Source organism: Diadema setosum, chromosome 7 (genome assembly GCF_964275005.1).
Source record: "Diadema setosum chromosome 7, eeDiaSeto1, whole genome shotgun sequence".
NCBI lineage: Eukaryota > Metazoa > Echinodermata > Echinoidea > Diadematoida > Diadematidae > Diadema > Diadema setosum.
Window position 1 is genome coordinate 73,447 of NC_092691.1, and position 22,230 is coordinate 95,676.

Genomic DNA, 22,230 nt, shown 5'->3' on the forward strand with positions numbered 1-22,230 from the left:
AGTTCGGGAAGGGAACAGATGCCAAGAAACCTCAACGTAGACAAGCAAGTAATATCGAAAGATTGAATCCTGTCTTGATCAGCGGGATGCTGTGTGTAGGTGGAAGATTGAACAAGGCGACCATTCAAGATAATGAGAAACATCCCATGATTCTACCTAGTGACCACCAAGTGACTAGACTAGTGGTGATTCATCATCATCAGAAAGTTGGACATTGTGGTATGGGGTTGACGTGGACGTCCCTCCGAGAAAAATACTGGATCATCAAGGGTGGTGCAACCGTCCGTCATGTCATAGGCTACTGCTTTAAGTGCAAAAGGAGAAATTCATCACGGGGTCAAAAGTTCATGGCAGACTTACCAGAGGGTAGAGTCACCCCGAAGAACCCCCTTTCACATGGACAGGGATTGATTACTTTGGACCATTTCTCATTAAGCATGGTCGTAGTATGAAGAAGCGGTATGGCTGCATATTTACCTGCTTGTCGACCCATGCAGTACATCTTGAAGTGGCCTACAGTCTGGACACTGATTCATTCATACATACCTTGCGACGCTTCATCAATCGTCGTCGTCAACCCAAAGGGATGTTCAGTGACAACGGCACAAATTTCAAAGGCGGTTACAAGGAGCTACAAGAAGCACTTGGGAAACTCAACCAGCAAAAGGTGAGCAAGTACCTCGTGCAAAAAGGGATTGAATGACATTTCAACCTCCCAGGAGCCAGCCACATCGGAGGCGTGTGGGAGAGGGTCATCCGATCTGTGAGGAAAATTCTGACGAATCTCCTACAGCAGACAGCAGAGATGAGGCACTGGCTACATTCTTCACTGAAGTGGAGGCCATTTTGAACGCCAGACCTCTTACTTCTTTTAGCATGGATTCCTGAGATGACGAGCCATTGACACCAAATCACCTACTGCTACTTAGAAAGAGCTATAGCCTGCCTCCAGGGATTTTCGTGAAGGAGGACTGCTTTCTTCGTCGCAGATAGAGGCAAGTCCAATACCTGGCGACCAGTTTTGGTCCAGGTGGATCAAGAAATACCTACCACTCTTGCAGCAAAGACAGAGGTGGACTTAACAAAACCGGAACTTTGCAGTCGGCGACTTGGTCTTGGTAGTCAATGACAGCACTCCACGTGGGCGGTGGCCCTTAGGACGAGGTGTAACAGCTTATCCCGACAAGCATGGCCTCGTGAGACAAGTCGAGGTTCGAGTAGGACCCAACTACTACAAGAGGCCAATTTCAAAACTCTGCCTCCTGGGCCCTGTTGCATAAAGCCTTAACCAGAGTTTTTTTTTTTTTTTTTTCATGGTTAAATCCAGAAACTCTGGTTAGGAATTTTAACCAGACTTTTTCTATTGCATAAAGCCTAGCCATAGTTTTTTCTCAGGTTAATGTTCAAGAAACTCAGGTTATTTAACCTTAGCTGTCTGACCAAATGTTAAATCTAAATTTCTCTGGTTAGCCCCACTTAGACTCAGAGCTACCAAGGCTGCTATTCTGGAAACAATTTAGCTGGGAAGATTTCGGTGCAGGAGTCGGAAACGCAGTACAACAGCTAGCAGATTCTACTAGATCTAGGCCTAACAGTTAGATCTAGTTCTCTAATTATAAATTAGTTCTATCTAGAATCTATAGTATCACCTTTATCAATGTAGGCCTACTAATCGATCTAACGTTAGATCCAGCTAGGTTCTTACTTCCTAACGTTAGACAAGTTAGAATCTACTCATTAGACACTTTAGTTTTAGACGTATACTAAATACTAGAACTAATAGATCTAACGTTAGACTCTAGAACAATCTAGTTCTAAATTCTAGAAGGCCTGACTTTAGAGCCCTAGATACGTGAATGAAGGTAGCACCAAAGAGGTAGATTCAATAGTATTAACGTTATTAGGGGTAGACCTAGGCCTACTGCAAGTAGCTGTAACATAGACTAGATTAGATGTAACCGTTGGGTACAAACTGCGACCAGCCCGAACGAAGCTAACGTTACAGTATCTGTGTGAAGGAGCGCCCGGGGTTAGATGTAGCCGAAACAATTGAGATAGATCTACATACAGGTACTTACTGTTCCTGTAGATGTGTAGGGTGTTTGCACTTTCGTATCCATGTCGATAGCTCAGCTTCCATAATGTCGTATTGCACCAGAATCACAGATAAATCCCTATAACTCATAACTTATTTCCGAAAACAGCTTGGCTATCGGGAAGCTTGTAGCAGGCTCGCTAGCAGACATACCGCTACTCGTACTAACTGTTACATGTTTGTGTGGCAGCGACAGCATTAAATCTTGTGATGCAGCGCGATACTGTCATGTACTACAGTACATTGTACATTTAGACAGCGCGTAGCGGTGATCGCTAGCTGCGCGCGGAGCGTAAAACCAATTGGTAAAACTGAGAAAATCACTAGCACTTCCGCATTTTATCGTCCAAGTTTATTTAAATAAAAGAAAGCCGATATACCGTAACTTTAGTTTTTTTTTTTTTTTTTTTTTTTTTTTTTTTTACCAGAGAAATTGACTAACCATGAAACTCAGGTAGGCACCCGCCTCTAACCCGAGTTTTTCTTAGGTTATTTATGCAACAGGGCCCTGGAGGCCAATGGAGAAGTCTCATAAGTTGTGTGAGAGTGGTTCTCTCTCTTGAAAACCAGATGTATTTACATGTATATTATTATACTGTTGAAAGACGTACACATGTCAGTGGACATGTCCCACAGCTGTAGAGAATGTTTATGTTGTGTCTACTTTAAAGATCGGTATATGAAGATTGAGTCATACAAAGGATATGATGTGTTATACCATGTTAGGGTGTTGCTTTACCTATTGATTGGTCACAGAGTCAATGTTGGGATGCGAGTGATATTTTGATTTGTCATTAGGATCGTTATGGGATGCCGTTTGTGTTTGATGTTAAGAAATGAGTGAAATTCTAATTATCTCATTTGGGGCTGGATATACTACGGCATTACAGTTCCAGAAGCACCCTCTTCGGTAACCTTGGAAAAGGTAACCTAATTACTGGTAGTAATTCGTGCAGCTGATCGTCTGTAAAGGGAACATGACGTGAAGTTTGTAACCACTGAATGTATGATAATAATTCCAGAAATGCAAACAGTCGATTGGGGGGAACCCAGTGAATAAACAGAAAGGAAAGTTCAAGAAAGGCTTTTGTTCAAATTTCTCCTCATTTGTCACGTTTACACACTGTGTGTTTTGTTTTGTCTTTGCTTTCTCCTGTTCTTACGTTTTACTTTCCATTGAACACAACAATTTTAGGTTAGCTAAAAAATAAGGGACATTTCCTTTCTGGCTGCTACGTATAACATAGCAAACCTTTACAATTTATTTACGTTAAATTGTCATTGTATTTTTTTTTTTTTTGCATTATTTTAATCACTGTTTTACTGATATGTTTGTAATCATATCCGAATGTTGATGTATTATGTTTGTTTCTAATAAAAAATATGTCCCTAGCTTTGATGAAATAAAGAGGCTTCAAACTTGAAATGTAGCAACGCAATTCCATTACAATACCGCGCCTTTCTTAACAAGGTCACCTGTGTAAAATTTATACATACTTTCTTCTTTTGTTCTGTTTCCTTGAGCCTCCACTCATTCATACTTACTTTGAAGCTGCTATGTCATCATCCTTGTTCATTGAGATCTGTTATAAATTTAGAAAACATTAATTTTCCTTATCCCACTCGCTATAAATTCTGAAACTCTGTACTCAAGCTGTACGAGAAATGTCTGCAAAACTGTAAGTCAGTATTATATGTTGCTTGTGAATCTGTACCCTCCTGGAAAGCCGCTTTTGTAATTTTCTCCTTGAAAGAAAACCGAAACCCGAATTTAAAATCAAACGTAGATTGGGTAAATGAAAGTAGCAATATTAGGAGAACAAATCTGTGAAATTTTAAGAAAAATCGGGCAATCGATTCAAAATTTCATAACTTAAACAAATTCATAACTTTCGAAACTATTGTCCGATTTTCCTAAAACTTTCACTGATATGTTCTACTGATATTTGCTGCTTGCAGTAAATCCTCATTTAGGTTTCCTTTAATTCCTGCAAATGAAACTGATATTTTGGTACAATCTACAACGATAGTCCACATTTCATGAATCAAAATGTAAGATTAGTGCCCGAACACGAAAGTGCGCGCTAATTCTGTACAAAACAAATGGACAGCGCGCGGTCCTCAAGCGTATTACGCACATCACCTGAGACACTACACAAAGGGAAACATCACTTGTACTACCACCAATGTTGTGTATAGCGCGTCTCAGGTTGAAAGTTGAAAGTTGAAAGTTGAAAGTTTATTTACTCACAACCCAAACTCTGGGTATCGGAGTCCAATAAAAAACATATAGCACATTATAATATCAATAAATAATAATTGCAAATAACTCTGAAAAGTGTACAAAACAACTATAACAAACAAAATAAGAATGAAATGCGATTGATGAAAAGAAAAAAAATGTACAGAAATATACAATATATACACGATATATGGTAAAAAACAAACAAACAAAAAAAAAACAAAGAAAGGAAAATATGACGAGAGAGAGAGAAGGGATATGGAGGTGAAGAGGGAGAGTGAGAAGGACACAAGACTGGTGAATTAACAAACGATATACGAGTGACTTTTGGTTCAGGAAAAAAAAAATAGAAACAGAAAAAGAAAAACGCAAAGACATACGGAAATGAATCCATACGCTAAGTGAACAAGAATGAAGGAAATATGGAGACGGGAACGAGAAGAAGAAGAAGTAGAGAGGGGAAGAAAAAAGGAGGAGAGAATGGAAAGACAAATAAGTTACATATCAATTGTAAAGTGATGTACATCTTTGCCCAAGACGCGCGCTGTCTTTGAAGTTGTTGTTGTTTATCAAGCGTCTTGTATCATGTTGTTGCCAAATTTTTACCACCACGAAATAATCCTTATTAACTTTAAGATCTCGTTCTTCAAAATAATCCCCTTAATCGATAAAAAGCTACGATTGTAATTTTTAAATGTTTTTAAGATAATAAAAATACCACTACCTTTGGAAATGAATGATGTTTCTAGGTGTACTGAGTTTGAACTTAGCTCTCTTTTGTATCGTCATGTAGGGTAGCCATTTTGTGTCCATTTTTATCGCGCGCCTTCGTATTTTGTTATCTCTACTATCTTTGGCCCGAACCTTGCCGGTTGAGTAAAGCTGGTTTTCCTTTCATCATATTTCACTCTTTGCACAGTGTCTATGCCTTTCGCTCATGTGCTAAGTAGGGATGGCGCAAGGTAATTACCATCATAAATACAAATTCCTCCTTACAAAGTGCCTTGTCATCAAAATGGCATTAACCATCTGTCTTCCTATCTAAGGCATATCCAGTTGCCACATAATCTAAATTTTTCAGTGGCGGCTAAGAACATGGGTTCAAAGGCAACGAGACAGTTGTGACTCCAATCTCTTGAACCTCCTTGTTAAACTCCTCAAAATAAATCCTGCAATTAAAGTGTGATATATCATATTTCTCTTTATCTGCATTATCCTCATCAAATATGACAGCATAAGAAAGCCTGATTAATTATCTTTAAAATGACACTTCACTTGCTACCCTGGAATGCACGGTATGACTGAGTATGAAGAAAGGTCAAATGTGAAATGTTGCAAAATCTCTACAGAGCAAACGTGTTACATCAAACAGTATAAAATTCCCGTTTGCTTTGTCGTTTCAGGGAAGGAATGTGCTTGAAAAGAATGCATTGTGATATTTCAGGCTTCATACATGCATTAAAAACTGCAGTAGTATCTGAAGATTAAACTCAAACATAAAGGTTGACCAAACAGTCATCTTATGTCTAGTAAATGGGAGTTTTTGAAAGTGCTGTCATTTCAGCATTGCTTATTCCAGTGGCCTTTTTTTTTTCAAAACTGTACATTATCAATAGTAGAATTGTTCCGACTTTTCAATTTTGATCCGTCCCCATACTCAGCCGTTTTGCACATTCCAATAACACCCAATCATAGCAAGTGAGGTGTCATCGTAAAGGTAATTACTCAGGCTTTCTTATGGTGTCATATTCAATGAAGATCATGCGGGTATAAGACAAATATGATATATCAAACTTCAATTGCAGAACTTATTTTGAGGAGTTAATCACCACCAGAAAATATTGAGTTCTTCTGTATGTGCTTCAAGTTTTACTGTCCTACCCCCCCCCCCCTTAAATGCGATCACCTGTACAGCATGCACGTTCCCAGGTGATTTTTTTTTTTTTTTCGCGAAAGGGTTTTTTTTCTGGAGGGGGTCAATTAGTGGGGGAAAAAGCACGAAAAATCGTTTAAGTGGGGGTTTTGTAGTATTTTTGGACCAAAATATTTTTAATTAGGGGTAGTTCTCAAATCTTTAGAAATGAACCTGAAACAGGGATCTGAATAGGATTAGTTTCAAACCCCCGAAAATTCCGAAATAGTAGTGGTGGGTTTGCTTGTTTGTTGTTTTGTTGTTGTTGTTGTTGGTGGTGGTGGTGGTGGTGGTGGGGTTTGTTTGTTTGTTTGTTTGTTTGTTTTTTTGTTGTTTTTAATGGTGTTTGCCCAATCTCCACTATGTGCTTACACTGATGTGCATGTTTTGCTGCAGAGTAAAAACTTCGATAGGGGTAATTTTGCTGACTTCCCTCCCAAAAGCTCGTGATAGAGAGATAAAATCCTAAACCCTTTCTTACCTGAATAGGGGGAATCTCTAAGAATTCGTAACAAACATACGTGTTTGCTTAAATTGACTGCCTGAAGCGGGGGACTGGTGTCCTATCCCGAGTGTCCAAAAGAAACCAACTCTTTAAGGCGAAAATCCATTGTTATAGGATGTATAGTTATTGTATACAAATCATTGAAGTTCATCTGAATAAACGACTCACCCACAGCATAAATTCTGTCGCGAAGAACGCAGAGCTGAAAACTTTCTCTGGCGTTAATCATGTCAGCTATGGGCAACCACGAGTTAATGCGGGGGTCGTATCGACAGGCTGATCGCAGAGGTGTTCCTGCACATGTGGTGTCTCGCCCGCCAGCCACGTAGAGAAACCCGCCTAGAGCCACAGCTGTGGAATGCAGTGTCGTAATAAATGACGTCAAACATCCGGTAGAACATACATAATAATCACTCAAAGGGAAGATTGAAGTAAATTAATGTGGGAAAGACAATTTTCAGACGTTTTATTTATTCATGTTTTATTTTAAAAGGACAGGTGTAGGTTAAGATAAATTGGCTAAGAATATATGGCTTATCTAATTTACTTTCTGTGACGAAAGATCACAGAGTCCATGATGTATGTAAATTCGTTTGCCTGACTTGGAACATTAACACCATGATTGTAGGATACGTAATACTTGATTTTTTTTTTTATTATATTCATGATTGCAACTGATTGACAAATTGCCCTACGTCGACGTAAATCGACACATCGACGTAGGGCAATTTGTCAATCAGTTGCAGTGAAAAATCTCGACGGAAGAATTTCATGAATTTGTATATTCATGATATTTTCATTTCCATCGGTGGATAGCAGTGGTTGATCTATGCTGAGGAGGGGTGAAGACCTTTTTTTGTTTGTTTGTTTGTCAGCCAATTTGGGAGAAAATTGAAACAATGTATAGTGGGAACTTTTTTGATAACTTGTCAGGCAATTGGGTCATCGTCATTGGGATAACCCCTCCACTCCCCCCCCCCCCCCCATAACAGTAAGCTCGTATCCGGGCACTTACCCCCTGGGCAACCACCCTCCGGATAACTACCACCCGGATAATTACCCACCAGGTCTATTCCCCCTTAGGGCAACTACCCCCCGGACAACTACCCTCCTAGGGCAATCACCCTCCAGGGCCATTACCCCCTAGGACAACTACCACCCGGTCATCTACCCTCCTAGGGCAACTACCCCCAATGGCAATTACCCCTAGGACATCTACCCCCCAGATAATTACCCCCTTGGTAACTACCCCCTGGATGACTACCCCCCGGATAACTACCCCCCAGATAACTACCACCCGGATAGCTACCCCCTGGATAACTACTCCCCGGATAACTACCCCCTGGGTAACTACCCCCGGATAACTACCCCCTGGATAACTACCACCCGGATAACAACTCCCCGGATAACCACCCCCGGATAACTACCCCCCGGATAACTACCCCCCGGATAACTACCACCCGGATAATTACTCCCCGGATAACTACCCCCAGGATAACTACCACCCGGATTACTACCCCCCCCCCTTTAACCATACCCCGAACCCCCCCCCCCCCCGCCCCCGAAAGTTACCACCCGTTGTAATTTTTCCATAAGTTCATAACACCATATCAGAAGATGCACCTTTCTCTTACACTGTCATCATTTACTCTTTTGGCTTGTCATTTTCTACCGTTATAACACATTAGACGATAAACATAAGAAAAGGAGAGTTGATTGCACTGCAATTCATATTCCCTTAACATTAGCGAGGGACCCTTCGATTAAAGCCATAATTTCTGATAGGATCCGGGCACGGTTTTATAAAAGTTATCAGTCCTGATAAGCTGTCAGTTCCACACAATTACCAATCGTTGTACTGTTGTAGGTCGATCAAAGCAGGTCCATGGTAACAAGTCAGTGACTCGAGCTTATCAATCAAGCAGAACCCATGGTTTTATTGAAATTATTAGAGACTAACAAGATGTCATAACTGGCAACTTTTATCAAACGGTGCCCTAATCTGTCATAAGAGTAAAATTACAGCTTGTTTTACATACAAGTAGAATTGTGCTAGTTTTCAAATTAAATGTTCTCGACACTGAAATCAAGTTCAAATATAAGTTAGTCTGATTAGAAAGAGTAAAATATTACGAGTTTAACGGTATTTCTTTCTTCTTTTTTTTTTTTTTTTTTTTTTACAAAACACCCCTAGTTGTTAACGAAGTCTTTTGTCCTGCACCCTCTTTTTGAATAGATCTATAGAGAGTTGTAGTTGACAGAATCCTTTTTGCATTATAGGGCTGCTCTGTTTTATCCCCGCCGGCCATTTCAAGAGTATTTTTTTTTCAAAAAAATTTGAAACCTTCTTGGAATAACATGCTCTTTAATATTTCGTAAGGGGTTTCTAATTATCTCACCCAAAAGATGTTTAAAGCCTGAAGTTAGGTCTCGACTAAAACCAGACGATATGAAAAAATGTTGGTTTTTTTTTCCAATTCAAATAGCAAACGTTGTTCGAAAATAAAAATGAGAGACGTAATTTTCTGGGGGAGAGTTACTGTAAGAGGGGTGATTGGTTGGAGCCTAATTTTAATAAGGAGTAATTGTCAAGGGAGGTAATGCTCCGCGGTGATCATACCAAGGAGGTGACAATCTCTTCCCACATCCTTGATAAGTACTAGTTGTTAATGCCCAATGATGCAGTAGGGCAATTCTGAAATGAGTGTTAACGGTATAACAGTAAAATAGTTACAAAATTGATGAAACAATGCAAAGAAAGCAAATTAAGACAGAGACGAAGTACACAAATAAAGATACAGTGAACTCTCGTTACAACGAACACGGTTATAACGAAATTTCGTTATAACGAAGCAAAACTTCTGGTCCCAAAATTATCGCCATTAAAGTCGATGGTACAAAATTCGCTTATAACGATGACGGTTATAACAAAATTTTGGTTACCACGCAGTCTTTTCTGAGCGCCACTGACAAAGAAAAACAAAAGAAATGTGCTCCTTTACAACGAAATGCGGATCGCATTCGAAAATGCGTAGCGGAACAAGCATTTTTATAGCGTCTCTGCATGCATGAGCGAACGCTTCACATCATTGTATGTTCACTCCGTGTATCACGCACAGTTTCCGAGGGGAACTTGCGTTATTGTAATACAATAATCTGAATTCAGATAAGGTTTGTTTCATTGTTCCGAAGTCCTTTGATACAAAACACACAGATTTTGATGCAACTAAATGTCCGTAATAGTTCGGAAATGAAATATTAAGCACATTTTGGCGTTATTCCAAAGGTTCGTTAATCCCATGATAAAATATGGTTCTTATTCTTATACGGTTCGTTAGTCCGAAAATGATAGGAATTCAAAACGTTCGTTAATCGGAACATTACAAAAAGAATCGTTAATCCATGGTGGAAAAAGGTGAGTACACTAACAAAACTTAAGAATTGCAATCCTTATAATCGTCTTAAGATAGATAAATCTTCGAAATAACTAACCTGTCTAATTTTTTTTTCATTAACAAACTTTCTTCGGAATAACGAACCTTATTTCATTTCGGATGAAAAAGCCTTCGGAACAACGAACTTTCTGAATAGTGAACCTTTCTCAATTTTTTTTTTGATTTATAGTTAACCTTCAGAATGACGAACCTCATTTCATTTTCAGATCAACGAAACTTCGGAAAATGAACAATATATTATTTTAACTTAAATTATGAACTTTCGGAATAATGATTCTTCGGAAATGCGAACCTTCAGATAAACAAACCATCGGAATCCCGGGAATGGCAAAACTTCGGAATAAGGAGCCTTCGGAGTAACGTAGTTAAGTAAAAAAAATAAATAAATAAAAAAAAAAATAACCTTTGGAATATCGAACTGTAACCAAATCCTACACCGTCATTTTCTACACATGTGTGACAACACAAACAACTTTATGCTCTTTTTAAAATGTAATATTTAAACGAAATTAAAAAGGTACTCTCCCATTTCACATAGCTTTCCAGCGTATGATGAGGATTCAACAAACAGAAATTTATTTTTATGCGTGGTTTCCTTCTTTTCGTTATACGTGTACATTGCATATTATTATAACGATATATCGCTAAAACGAAAAAAACAAACAAACAAACAAACAAACAAACAACTGTCGGTCCTGGGCATTTCGTCCTAACGGGAGTGCACTGCACATGAACACACACGAGATAAATCCCTTGTAATGAGAGAAAGAGGAAAGGTGAGCAATGAATGACAGGAATAGACTACCTTCACGGTACATGGACAGAGAAAAGCGAGAGGGAAGAGGAAGATGATGGGTCAAAACCAGGGCACGTGAGGCATGAGATATAAGCTCCTCAAAATAAAGAAGTGTTACGCGGAGTTGTGGTAAACGATAGACGATTGTGGTTAAAAAAAAAAAATGCTAAAAATGAAGTGTAACATTTCTTCAAAATGTCTTTAGTTCAATGGTAAAGGCATTCAAACTTAAAACTTCTTTTATACTATCAAGAGAAATCCGCAATTTCGGAACAGTAAAAGAAAACACAGATTTAGCGAAAATAGTTTTGGTTAAAGGCATTGACATTTACTGGATTACCGGGTAGGATATGCAGGGACAGTTTCGTTTTTGAAGAACATAGAGTCAAAATACAGAAGGGAGGAATTAAGCTTGTACATAAATCGTCCTAAATGCAAACGATACATATCGTAAATCCTTAAGATGTTGTTTTCATAAGGTGAAGTATCAGTATGGCATCTCCGTGATTCCTGGCAAATGATACAAAGAACTTCGTTTCCTGTAGTAATAATATTCTTTTTACTAAAAGTAAAAGTTGGGGGGGGGCAATGACTCGGGAGGTAGTTATCCAGTGGGTAATTGATTGGTGCACTGTCCTGGGGGTAATTTCCCTTTTGATAGTTATATAGGGGAGGGGGAGTTATAGGCCTACTTATCCGGGGTAATCATTCACGGGAAGTTATCGGAGGGGGTAGTTATCGGGTGGAAGTTATATGGGGTCTAGTTATCGGAGGAAGGGGTAGTTAACCTGGGGATAATTATACTGGTGGTAATCATCTGGGGGGTAGTTATCCGGAGGGTAATTATCCGGGGGGTAATTATCCGGGGGGTAGTTATCCGGGGGGTAGTTATCCGGGGGGTAGTTATCCGGGGGGTGGTTACCCAGGGGTAGTTCTCCGGGGGGTAGTGACCCAGGGGTAGTACTCCGGGGGGTAGTTATCCAGAGGGTAGTTCTCCGAGGGGTAGTTACCCAGGGGGTAGTTCTCCGGGGGGTAGTTATCCAGGGGGTAGTTATCCGAGGGGGTAGTTATCCAGGGGTAGTTATCCGAGGGGTAGTTATCCAGGGGGTAGTTTTCCTAAGGGGGAATAGCCCTGGGGGGTGATTGCCCTAGGAGGGTAGTTGTCCGGGGGGTAGTTATCCTAGGGGGTAATTACCCTGGAGGGTAATTGCCCTTGGAGGGTAGCTGTCCGGGGGGTAGTTGCCCTAGGGGGGAATTTTCCTGGGGGGTAATTATCCGGGTGGTAGTTATCCGGAGGGTGGTTTTCCAGGGGGTACTGTTCCTAGAACCCAGTAAGCTACATGCGCACCTGATAGGTTAGGTATAGGGCATTCTTTCTCACAGAGGTCCATACGTTAGCAACAAACAACGCAAACAGATTATCAAATTCCAGCAAGAGTAGGGCTTACATTACGCATTCCACGAAGAACTTGGCATGGAATGTGCATAAATATGATCTGAGGATTTCCTCCTGCATGCGAATTTACCAACGACATGCATCGCTATGGTCTTCAAAATATAAAAGGCTGCATAAAAGAGAGACAGTTCTTGATTTGGTTCACTAGCCATTCGATTGCTGCCACTGAGATGTGAGACAATACACAACTCGAATGAGCCAGTAAAATAATGAAATGGTAGTTTATGAGACATAAATTTTGATGAAAGAGATGTATTAAATTAAACTGATAGTGTAGGTTGGCATTATTCAACTACGCTGCATGTGTAAATATTGATGAATTTATAGTTTTTAGTGAAGATTTGCATTAAAAGTAAAGGAAAAGAAAACAGCTGGCTTTAAAAGATTCAACTGTTGAGCAACCAGTCGACTGGGCTATCTCTGCTATTAGACGCATTCACTACCGTGTGTGCCATACGTATAGCCTTACATGGCTCTTTATTTAAAGGACAAGTTCATCTTCATTAACATAAGGATTGAGAGAATGTAGCAATATTAGTAGAACACATCATTGAAAGTTTGAGGAAAATCGGACAATCTGTTCAAAAGTTATGAATTTTTGAAGTTTTTGTGCAGTCACCGCTGGATGAGAAGACTAGTGCAGTGTATGATGTCACATGCGTACAACAATATAAGGAAAGTATAAAGAGAATTTCCCAAAATTTCATCTTTTGAAAAAAAAAAGTACACATTCCCTCGACTCGTTGATTTGCATTAAAAGTAAAGGAAAAGAAAACTGGCTTTAAAAGATTCAACTGTTGAGCAACCAGTCGACTGGGCTATCTCTGCTATATGTTATGGGTAATGTTATTCCCATTGCCTATAAAAAGAGGCAAGTCAAGTGCTCTTTTATTATGCGAAAAAAGTTAAAATATGTTGAATTTTCTTTACATTTTCTTTATACTGTTGTTGTTGTTGTTGTTGTTGTTGTTCATTTTCCATCTGTGAAGATGGCTGGATAGCCCATATTCAGCTACACTAAGCTGGTCTTCCATGGGGTCCAGTTGGATGTGGGGTGGGACCACTTCACCGGGTTAGACACCCTGCTCTTTGCGATGAATGAATGAAGCGGGATCTTTTACGTGCATGAGCTGTGACTCTCTCATACACGGGACCTTGTAGAGCCCACTAATGTCAAAATCGACCACTAATGTCAAAACAACCACTAATGTCATAACACGTCGACGACAAATGTCATAACAACCACTAATGTCATAACACGTCGACGACAAATTTCATAATGACCACTAATGTCATAACACGTCGACGACAAATGTCAAAATCGGATTAACCACTAATGTAATAACACGTCGACGACAAATGTCAAAATTTCCATTTTTACTGCAAATGTCATAACACGTCGACGACTAATGTCAAAATCGGATTAACCACTAATGTCATAACACGTCGACGACAAATGTCAAAATCGGATTAACCACTAATGTCATAACACGTCGACGACAAATGTCAAAATTTCTAAATTTTACTGCAAATGTCATAACGCGTCACAGGGGCATATCCAGGAATTCCGTCAAGGGGAGGCGCCTTTACAAAATCAAAGGCTGGCGAGACCCCCCCCCCCCCATTTTCTTATTTTTATTTCTGTTAACAAAATATAGAGAGGGGGCACCAGAGGGGGATGCGCCCCATCATTCTCGATCCGCGATTGCGTCAACCGCAAATGTCAAAATTGGGTTAATCACAAATGTCATAACGCGTCACAGGGGCGGATCCAGGAATTCCGTAAAGGGGAGGTGCCTTTACAAACTCAAAGGCCAGCAAAACCCCTCCCCTTTCTTTTTCTTTTTTCTTTCTTTTGTTTTAACAAAAACAGAGATGGGGAGGGGCCTTAGCGCCCCCTCTAGATCCGCCACTGCGTCAACCACAAGTCAATGTCAAAACCCATCATTTGCATTACAGAGACGGATCCAGGAATTCCGTAAAGGGAGGCGCCTTTACAAAGGCAAAGGCTTCCACACCCCCTACCCATTTTTTTCTTTTTATTTATGTTGTTAAAAAAATAGAAGGGGGCACCATAAGGGGATGTGTGCCCTCTCCATCCATGATTGCGTTAACCACAAATGTCAAAACTCATTGCTTGCATTACTGGGGCGGATCCAGGAATTCCGTAAAGGGGAGGCGCCTTTACAAAATTAAAGCTGCCGTACCCCCTTCCCATTTTCCCCTTTTTAGTTTTATTGTTTTAAATGAAAGAGAGAGAGAGAGAGAGAGAAAGGGGGCACCAGAGATGATGCGCCCCCTTCTCGATCCGCGATTGCGTCAACCACAAATGTCAAAACTCATTGCTTGTAATACAGGGGCGGATCCAAGAATTGCGTAAGGGGGGGGGGGCACCTTTACATAATTAAAGCCCGGCGCATCCCCCCATCTTTTTGTTATTATTATTATTGTTGTTTTGAAGGGAAAAAAAGAGAGGGGGCACCAGAGGGGGATGCGCCCGTCTCGATCCGCGATTACGTCCACCACAAATGTCAAAACTCATTGCTTGCATTACAGAGGCGGATCCAGGAATTCCGTAAAGGGGAGGCGCCTTTACAAAATTAAAGCTGCCGTACCCCCTTCCCATTTTCCCCTTTTTAGTTTTATTGTTTTAAATGAAAGAGAGAGAGAGAGAGAGAGAGAAAGGGGGCACCAGAGATGATGCGCCCCCTTCTCGATCCGCGATTGCGTCAACCACAAATGTCAAAACTCATTGCTTGTAATACAGGGGCGGATCCAAGAATTGCGTAAAGGGGGGGGGGGCACCTTTACATAATTAAAGCCCGGCGCATCCCCCCATCTTTTTGTTATTATTATTATTGTTGTTTTGAAGGGAAAAAAAGAGAGGGGGCACCAGAGGGGGATGCGCCCGTCTCGATCCGCGATTACGTCGACCACAAATGTCAAAACTCATTGCTTGCATTACAGAGGCGGATCCAGGATTTCCGTAAAGGGGAGGCGCCTTTACAAAATTAAAGCTGCCGCACCCCACCCCCATATTTCCCTTTTTAGTTTTATTGTTTTAACTAAAGAGAGAGAAAGAGGGAGAGAGGGGGGAGGGGGGCACCAGAGGGGGATGCGCGCCCCTTCTCGATCCGCGACTGTGTAAACCACAAATGTCAAAACTTATTGCTTGTAATACAGGGGAGGATCCAGGAATTGCGTAAAGGGGGGGGGGCACCTTGACTAAAGCCTGGCGCATCCCCCATCTTTTTGTCATTAATTATGTTGTTTTGAAGACGTTTTTCTTTTTATTTATGTTGTTTTTTAAGGGGGGCACGAGAGGGGGGATGCGCCGTCTCGATCCGCGATTGCGTCAACCACAAAATGTCAAAGCTCATTGCTTGCATTACAGGGGCGGATCCAGGAATTCCGTAAAGGGGAGGCGCCTTTACAAAATTAAAACCTGCCGCACCCCCTTCCCATTTTCCCCTTTTTAGTTTTATTGTTTTAAATGAAAGAGAGAGAGAGAGAGAGAGAGAGAGAGAAGGGGGCACCAGAGAGGATGCGCCCCCTTCTCGATCCGCGATTGCGTCAACCACATATGTCAAAACTCATTGCTTGTAATACAGAGGCGGATCCAGGATTTCCGTAAAGGGGAGGCGCCTTTACAAAATTAAAGCTGCCGCACCCCACCCCCATGTTTCCCTTTTTAGTTTTATTGTTTTAACTAAAGAGAGAGAAAGAGAGAGAGAGGGGGGAGGGGCGGCACCAGAGGGAGATGCGCGCCCCTTCTCGATCCGCGACTGTGTAAACCACAAATGTCAAAACTCATTGCTTGTAATACAGGGGAGGATCCAGGAATTGCGTAAAGGGGGGGGGGCACCTTGACTAAAGCCTGGCGCATCCCCCATCTTTTTGTCATTAATTATGTTGTTTTGAAGACGTTTTTCTTTTTATTTATGTTGTTTTTTAAGGGGGGCACGAGAGGGGGGATGCGCCGTCTCGATCCGCGATTGCGTCAACCACAAAATGTCAAAGCTCATTGCTTGCATTACAGGGGCGGATCCAGGAATTCCGTAAAGGGGAGGCGCCTTTACAAAATTAAAACCTGCCGCACCCCCTTCCCATTTTCCTCTTTTTAGTTTTATTGTTTTAAATGAAAGAGAGAGAGAGAGAGAGAGAAGGGGGCACCAGAGAGGATGCGCCCCCTTCTCGATCCGCGATTGCGTCAACCACAAATGTCAAAACTCATTGCTTGTAATACAGAGGCGGATCCAGGATTTCCGTAAAGGGGAGGCGCCTTTACAAAATTAAAGCTGCCGCACCCCACCCCCATGTTTCCCTTTTTAGTTTTATTGTTTTAACTAAAGAGAGAGAAAGAGAGAGAGAGGGGGGAGGGGCGGCACCAGAGGGAGATGCGCGCCCCTTCTCGATCCGCGACTGTGTAAACCACAAATGTCAAAACTCATGCTTGTAATACAGGGGCGGATCCAGGAATTGCGTAAAGGGGGGGGGGGCACCTTGACTAAAGCCTGGCGCATCCCCCATCTTTTTGTTATTATTTATGTTGTTTTGAAGACATTTTTCTTTTTATTTATGTTGTTTTTAAGGGGGCACCAGAGGGGGGATGCGCCGTCTCCATCCGCGATTGCATCAACCACAAAATGTCAAAGCTCATTGCTTGCATTACAGGGGAGGATCCAGGAATTCCGAAGAAAAAAAAAAGAAAGAAAAAAGAAAAAGAAAAAGAAAGGGGAGGGGCTTCGCTGGCCTTTGAGTTTGTAAAGGCACTTCCCCTTTACGGCATTACTACATCCGCCCCTGTGACGCGTTATGACATTTGTGGTCGACGTGTTGTGATATTTATGATTAACCCAATTTTGACATTTGCGGTTGACGCAATCGCGGATCGAGAGGGGCGCATCCCCCTCTGGTGCCCCTGTCTATATTTTGTTAACGCAACAGAAATAGAAATAAGAAAATAGGGGGGGGGGAAGGGTCTCGCCAGCCTTTGATTTTGTAAAGGCGCCTCCCTTTTACAGAATTCCTGGATCCGCCTCTATCATGCAAATGATGGGTTTTGACATTAACTTGTGGTTGACGCAGTGGCGGATCTAGAGGGGGCGCGGCGACCCCTCCCCGTCTCTGTTTTTGTTAAACAAAAGAAAGAAAAAAGAAAAAGAAAAAGAAAGGGGAGTGTTTTCGCTGGCCTTTGAGTTTGTAAAGGCACTTCCCCTTTACGGAATTCCCGGATCCGCCCCTGTGACGCGTTTTGACATTATGTGGTCGACGTGTTATGACATTTGTGATTAACCCAATTTTGACATTTGCGGTTGACGCAATCGGGGATCGAGAGGGGCGCATCCCCCTCTGGTGCCCCCTGTCTATATTTTGTTAACGCAACAGAAATATAAATAAGAAAATGGGGGGCGGGGAAGGGTCTCGCCAGCCTTTGATTTTATAAAGGCGCCTCCCCTTTACGGAATTCCTGGATATGCCCCTGTGACGCGTTATGACATTTGTAGTAAAATTGGAGATTTTGACATTTGTCGTCGACGTGTTATGACATTAGTGGTTAATCCGATTTTGACATTGTTTGTCGTCGACGTGTTATGACATTTGCAGTAAAAATGGAAATTTTGACATTTGTCGTCGATGTGTTATGACATTAGTGGTTAATCCGATTTTGACATTTGTCGTCGACGTGTTATGACATTAGTGGTCATTATGACATTTGTCGTCGACGTGTTATGACATTAGTGGTTGTTATGACATTTGTCGTCGACGTGTTATGACATTAGTGGTTGTTTTGACATTAGTGGTCGATTTTGACATTAGTGGGCTCTACAGACCTCCATTTTATGTCCTGTCCGAGGGACAGAGTGTTTTGCCTCTTGCTAGAGGGGACGGTATGTTTACACACAACATTGCTCAGTCCAGACTCGGGTTCGAACCCGGGCCGCGTGATCGTGAGGCAGACGCGCTACCGACTGAGCCAACTCACCGCCCTACTGTTGTACTCATATGACATCACAAGCCTTAGTAGTCTCCTCATCCAGCGGTTCCAACACAAAAATTTTAACTTTTGCATCGATTGTCCAATTTTCCTCAAACTTTCACTGATGTGTTCTACTAATATTGCTGCATTCTCTCAATCATTATGTTACTGAAGGTGAACTTGTCCTTTAACATTATTGATAAGGCGCGTTTGATCTAGGAAATCTGACAGTGGATTGACTTTAAAAACACTCTGCTCAAATGATTTTCCAATTAATCTATCCCTTGTATCAAAAAATATTCTTTTGAGACTTATGTTTGTGGCCAGAATATGGCATTTACGCAAGCGTCGTTATATTTGGTGACCCTCGACATTGACCTCCTATTACTACTGGACATAGCTGACGTCACGGCTGAAGAACTATACTGTAACCTAATTACTGTGACCTTTGACATGTGACCTACACCACGTTCATGAAAATTATTATCTATTTAATTTTACCCTGTGCACCAACTTACGTCTCATAAACACACCCAGTCTGTTGAAGAAACGCCTGTAGAAATTGCGCTTTCTTCTGCCTTTGACCTTTCATTGAGTTAATTTCGGGGAAATAAATGTCTGTCAACTTTACTCTTCCTCTAAGTATTACCAAGTCATATCATTAATTGCACATTCCTGTATAGATTAAGTTTCGATTGAAAAAAAAAAAAAAGAAAACAGATCACTGGTAGCCAAAATGACTTACGACCTTTGACACTGAGGGACTTTACCCAAATTTAGTCTGCACATCAACACCTCAAACCACATCTGGGCCACGTACAATGAAAATTCTTTTGGGCAGTTCTTCTATATTCGCTCTAACGAGGTGTGGGACAGACAGACTGACAAACAACCGGAAGATATCATGATTTCAGGACTTTTCGGGACAGACTCATTTAAAGCTCATCTTGCCTGCATGGTGATGTCTTGGCTGGTCCATCACTGTTAACAATTCCCATTGTTTCGTCAAGATGTCGTAGTACATGACGTCCGAACTAACGGGGTCTTTTGCGTGCCTCGGTTGTCCACCTGTTGTTACGGTTGTGTGAACAATGCGTGCTGCTCGTGGTACGGTGCGAAAAGACTGTAGCACACTCTGCCGATGAGGGAGACAGTGATAATGCAAGGCTTCTTTCACGAGAGATTCACACTGAGGATTCCCCATGATCAGCGGCACACTCTCTACGAAGTCCACAATTTCTGTTGCTTTAATCATCGGGAGTCGAATGTGACGCATGAGTTGAACCAAGTAGGTGGATCTGCCGTCAATGTCTTCCTCAAGCCACTGCATGCATGCGTTGAAAACCTAGGAAAAAATAAATTGTTATTCGCATGTAGTTCATTAAGGGAGGCGTATGTAACACACATGTACGAGCAACAGTGACTTTTTAAGACCTGTTTATATAAAGACAAGAATAATCCCTTATTATTTCAGCTCCTCAACATTACATTGATCTTTCATCTTCTCCCACGAAGGCCGCCATGGGCAATTCGAAGCTTTCCACGTGTTTTTTTTTTTTTTCAACCCTCTTCTGTTCGATTATGTTATCTTTCGTCCGATTCTATTATCAAAACAGCACATACATTCCAAGTTCCCCCAAACATTATAATAAATAGATAGGAAAACAAATCCTAGCCAGGGTGTAATTACCGGTCTTATCCCCTCCTTTATGTACGTTATACGTATTATACAGAAATTTTACCTGAAAGCGAAACTATCTATAAGAATTATATAGATAACTTTTATGAATATAACTCGATATTCCTCGAATTCCTCAGATGGTCTATTAAGCATAACGGAACACAATAATTTGTGACTTTGGCGCAAAAACTTGTTTAATGCGTATCATTTGATCACGCTGTACGCAGCATTTTGTGATTCCAATCAATCGATACATTGTATCGTAAAGTCGCCAATGTAGGCCCATTTATCGTAATTTATCATCCGGTGAAAACCAAATGTCATTTCATTTACAAGCGAAGTTACTCGTACAGGCCCTTATGGTGATGAAGATTTACGCAACACTATGGGTTTTCACTGGTTCAGTGCTACGTCATCGTCTCTCCAGACGAATGGATACCAACGACGACGACGACGTGTAGATATGTTATTATTTTTGTTTGTTTTATTTTTCTCCTGTGAAGAAATTACATCACTTTAGATGGCACATAGTGTTATAGGTGGAGACAATAACTTTCAGACTGGAGTATTTTGTTACTCTAAACTTTCAAGTATGGCCACATAAAAAAGCCACGTTACAGAATATCTCCTCCATACCTGAAGTTCATCTTGGATATGTAGGTCATCTCTGGATATGAGGCAAATCAGTGGTTCTTCAGACAGGTCCAGAAACTCGGGCGTCTGAGATAAGTCGACGAAATGCTTAGCCACTTCGGTACAAGCATTTTCAAAAACGTCGTGCAAATCGAATGAGATTGCTACACCCAGAGTGCGAAGACAGGTTTCAAACGTGAGGTTTTCCAAGAGATAATTTGAACAAGAATCTATAGCAGTTGGTATTTTGAGATAAAGAGCTGCATTTAGGATCTCGTCAATGTTGCCATCCGTGACATGAAGACATGAAGTGTACATAGACTCAAGAAGGATTTTCACGGTCTCGAAGCTGACGCCATGGAGGGTATATACAAACTGTTCTCCGTCTGAATTTGGGTCATCTTCTTCAGATGTGAACAGTTCGCAGAAATATTCACTGCATGCCGCTAACACTAGTCTATGTGCACCTGCACGATGATGTCCGATGGCAAGTATAACGTCATGAAGCTTTTTCCTGCGCCACAGGGCTGTAGCAGCACCCAAAACTCTCGATGCGTGATCTGTGAGAGAAGACCCTCGGACATTGACGTTGGAAGTTTCGGCTACAGTGCTTAGTCGGGATGGTTTCGAAGATGGAATGAGACCGGTGGTTGCTGGCCGTCCAGTTTCTTTCTTCTTCCTCTCAACACGATGTGGAGTTTTCTTGGCAACTCGAGGTGGCATTGCATTTAAACTATGATGTGGGGCTCGAGACTGCTGAATTGACTTTTCCTTGCCTGTGTGTTTAAGGTTACCTCGTGACTGGACTTTTGTCTTATTCGTGAGTTTGCTTCCGTTCATGATTAATTTGACAGTTACATGGTGTATCGATTTAAAACAGCTTTTTTTTTTTATCAAAGCTTTCTCGTAAAAGCCCCCATAATCCTGTTGCTTTGTGTGACTTTGAGTGGTAATTTCCTTCTTTGAGAGTAAACGAATAGCATAATAGCAACATCAATCACAAAGTTGATCTTGTGTTGCGCTCTGAGATTAACGCCCCGCCTCACTACCAGATTCCTTGTGACGTCATAACTACTCTGTAATACGCATTAAGGCATCAACTACATAGCTGAAGGACACGCGGCACGCGTTAAGTTTTTCTCCGTTGTTGTTTTTTTTTTTGTTGTTGTTTTTGTTCGTTTGTTGTTGCGTTTTGTTGTTTGTTTGGGGTTTTTGTTTTTTGGTTGTTTGTTGTTTTTTTTTGGAGGGGGTGTTTTAAGGAGCTGTGTTCTTATCATGTCTCACCGAAAGTCCCAATAATCCTTAAAGTGGTGTTTTCTGTGGGAGCGAACGGAAAGCAACGGAATCTAGCAGTCAGTTTACATTACACAAGTTGACCATTTTGTGTTGCGCGCTAAGAGTACGCACCACATTATTGTGACGTCACAACTACTCTGTAATACGCACCAACTGCCAGTAGTTGCCAAGGGACAAGC

At 41.3% G+C, this 22,230-nt stretch overlaps 1 protein-coding gene across 2 annotated transcripts in view; it reads right to left on the reverse strand.

The window, feature by feature from the left end:
* The window catches only part of LOC140230746 (kelch-like protein 9), a 46,033-nt gene extending 24,317 nt beyond the window's left edge, over positions 1–21,716 (reverse strand). For both annotated transcript variants that reach the window (XM_072310883.1, XM_072310881.1), the window contains exons 1-3: positions 20,759–21,716; positions 19,393–19,786; positions 6,923–7,105 (exon numbers count right to left, since the gene is read on the reverse strand). In XM_072310883.1, the coding sequence (XP_072166984.1) occupies positions 6,923–7,105; positions 19,393–19,786; positions 20,759–21,595 (1,414 nt within the window). In that variant the 5' untranslated portion in view covers positions 21,596–21,716. The remainder of the gene's footprint in view (positions 1–6,922; positions 7,106–19,392; positions 19,787–20,758) is intronic.
* Positions 21,717–22,230: the final 514 nt, after the last annotated feature.